This window comes from Palaemon carinicauda, chromosome 9 (genome assembly GCF_036898095.1).
Source record: "Palaemon carinicauda isolate YSFRI2023 chromosome 9, ASM3689809v2, whole genome shotgun sequence".
Taxonomy (NCBI): Eukaryota; Metazoa; Arthropoda; class Malacostraca; order Decapoda; family Palaemonidae; genus Palaemon; species Palaemon carinicauda.
The window spans coordinates 42,624,898-42,626,065 of NC_090733.1; the positions used below are offsets into that span (position 1 = coordinate 42,624,898).

The 1,168-nt window shown below is 34.1% G+C and overlaps 1 protein-coding gene across 1 annotated transcript in view; it reads right to left on the bottom strand.

Moving 5' to 3' along the window:
• Positions 1 to 1,032: 1,032 nt before the first annotated feature.
• Positions 1,033 to 1,168, bottom strand: part of LOC137646365 (craniofacial development protein 2-like) — a 471-nt gene continuing 335 nt past the window's right edge. The window contains exon 1 of the mRNA XM_068379470.1: positions 1,033 to 1,168. This exon is cut by the window's right edge and continues 335 nt beyond it. Coding sequence (XP_068235571.1) covers positions 1,033 to 1,168 — 136 coding nt within the window.

Consider the following 1,168-nt stretch of genomic DNA (forward strand, 5'->3'; position numbering starts at 1 on the left):
ACACTATCAAAGGTTTTTTTCATAGTCCACAAATGCCATCAAAACTGGATTTCTATATTCCACACATTGCTGTACAACATGTCTTAGAATGGAAATTAAATCAGTACAATTTTTACCATTTTGAAATCCTGCTTGTGTATTTCTCAGCTTTTCATCAATCTTTCTATTCTCTTTAGAATGAGCATACTGTATATCTTATTGACAACTGACATAAGTGTGATGAGTCTGTAATTATTGTAATAAATCAGATCTCCTTTGTTTGTCATTTTCACTAACACTCATAGCTACCATTCATCAGGTGTTGCCTTTTTCACTCCCCATTGTACAAAATAATCTTGAAAGTATTCTTTGAATTGTTTCATTTTTTTGGCGAATATCATCTCAGCAGTTATTCCATCATATCCAGGGAGTATCCATGTATTGAGTTTTTTAATGATAGTTTCGACTTCAAACACACTGAATTCTTTCATGGGCATCAAGATACCAGAGAACTTCAAATCAATCAATCAATCAATCATTCGTGGGCACACCAATGGCCTCCTCAGTTTCAGGTACATCATTCAAATTATTCCCTTCATTGCTCCTATTCATGACCTCACTAAAGTGTTCCAGCCAGTGTTGCCTTTCTTCATCTTCTGTAGTATTAGATCAATTTTTCTCTTTGATAGATGCATGCTTCTTCTTCATGCCCCAGTAGAGATTTCATTAAACATTCTATGATCAATTCTTACATCATAGTCACTCCCTGGCTTTTCTTTTGACATCACTATCAACACTGGAATCCTTAGCATGCTCTGCCTTGTTATTTTCATTGCTTCCTCGAAAACCTTTAACAATCAAATGTCTGTCTTTCTCTCATTTTATAGTATCCCAAGTATTATTTTATAAACATGGTATTATCTTTATAACTGCTTGTTCCAAAACTTCACGAACAAATGACTGATATATGTTCCTAATATCACACCATCCTTCATTAATTATCGGCTCTTCGTCTTTTAAAGTATTTTTTTGTATCAAACCTAAGTATTATATCTACATTTTTGTTAGGTCTTTCAGTTTTAATTTTAATGTGGCAGTGACGAGCTGGTGATCACTACCAATATGTGCACCTCCGTAGCTTCTTACAATTCCCAGAGTCCTACTCTTTTTATTAATGGCTATGTGATCT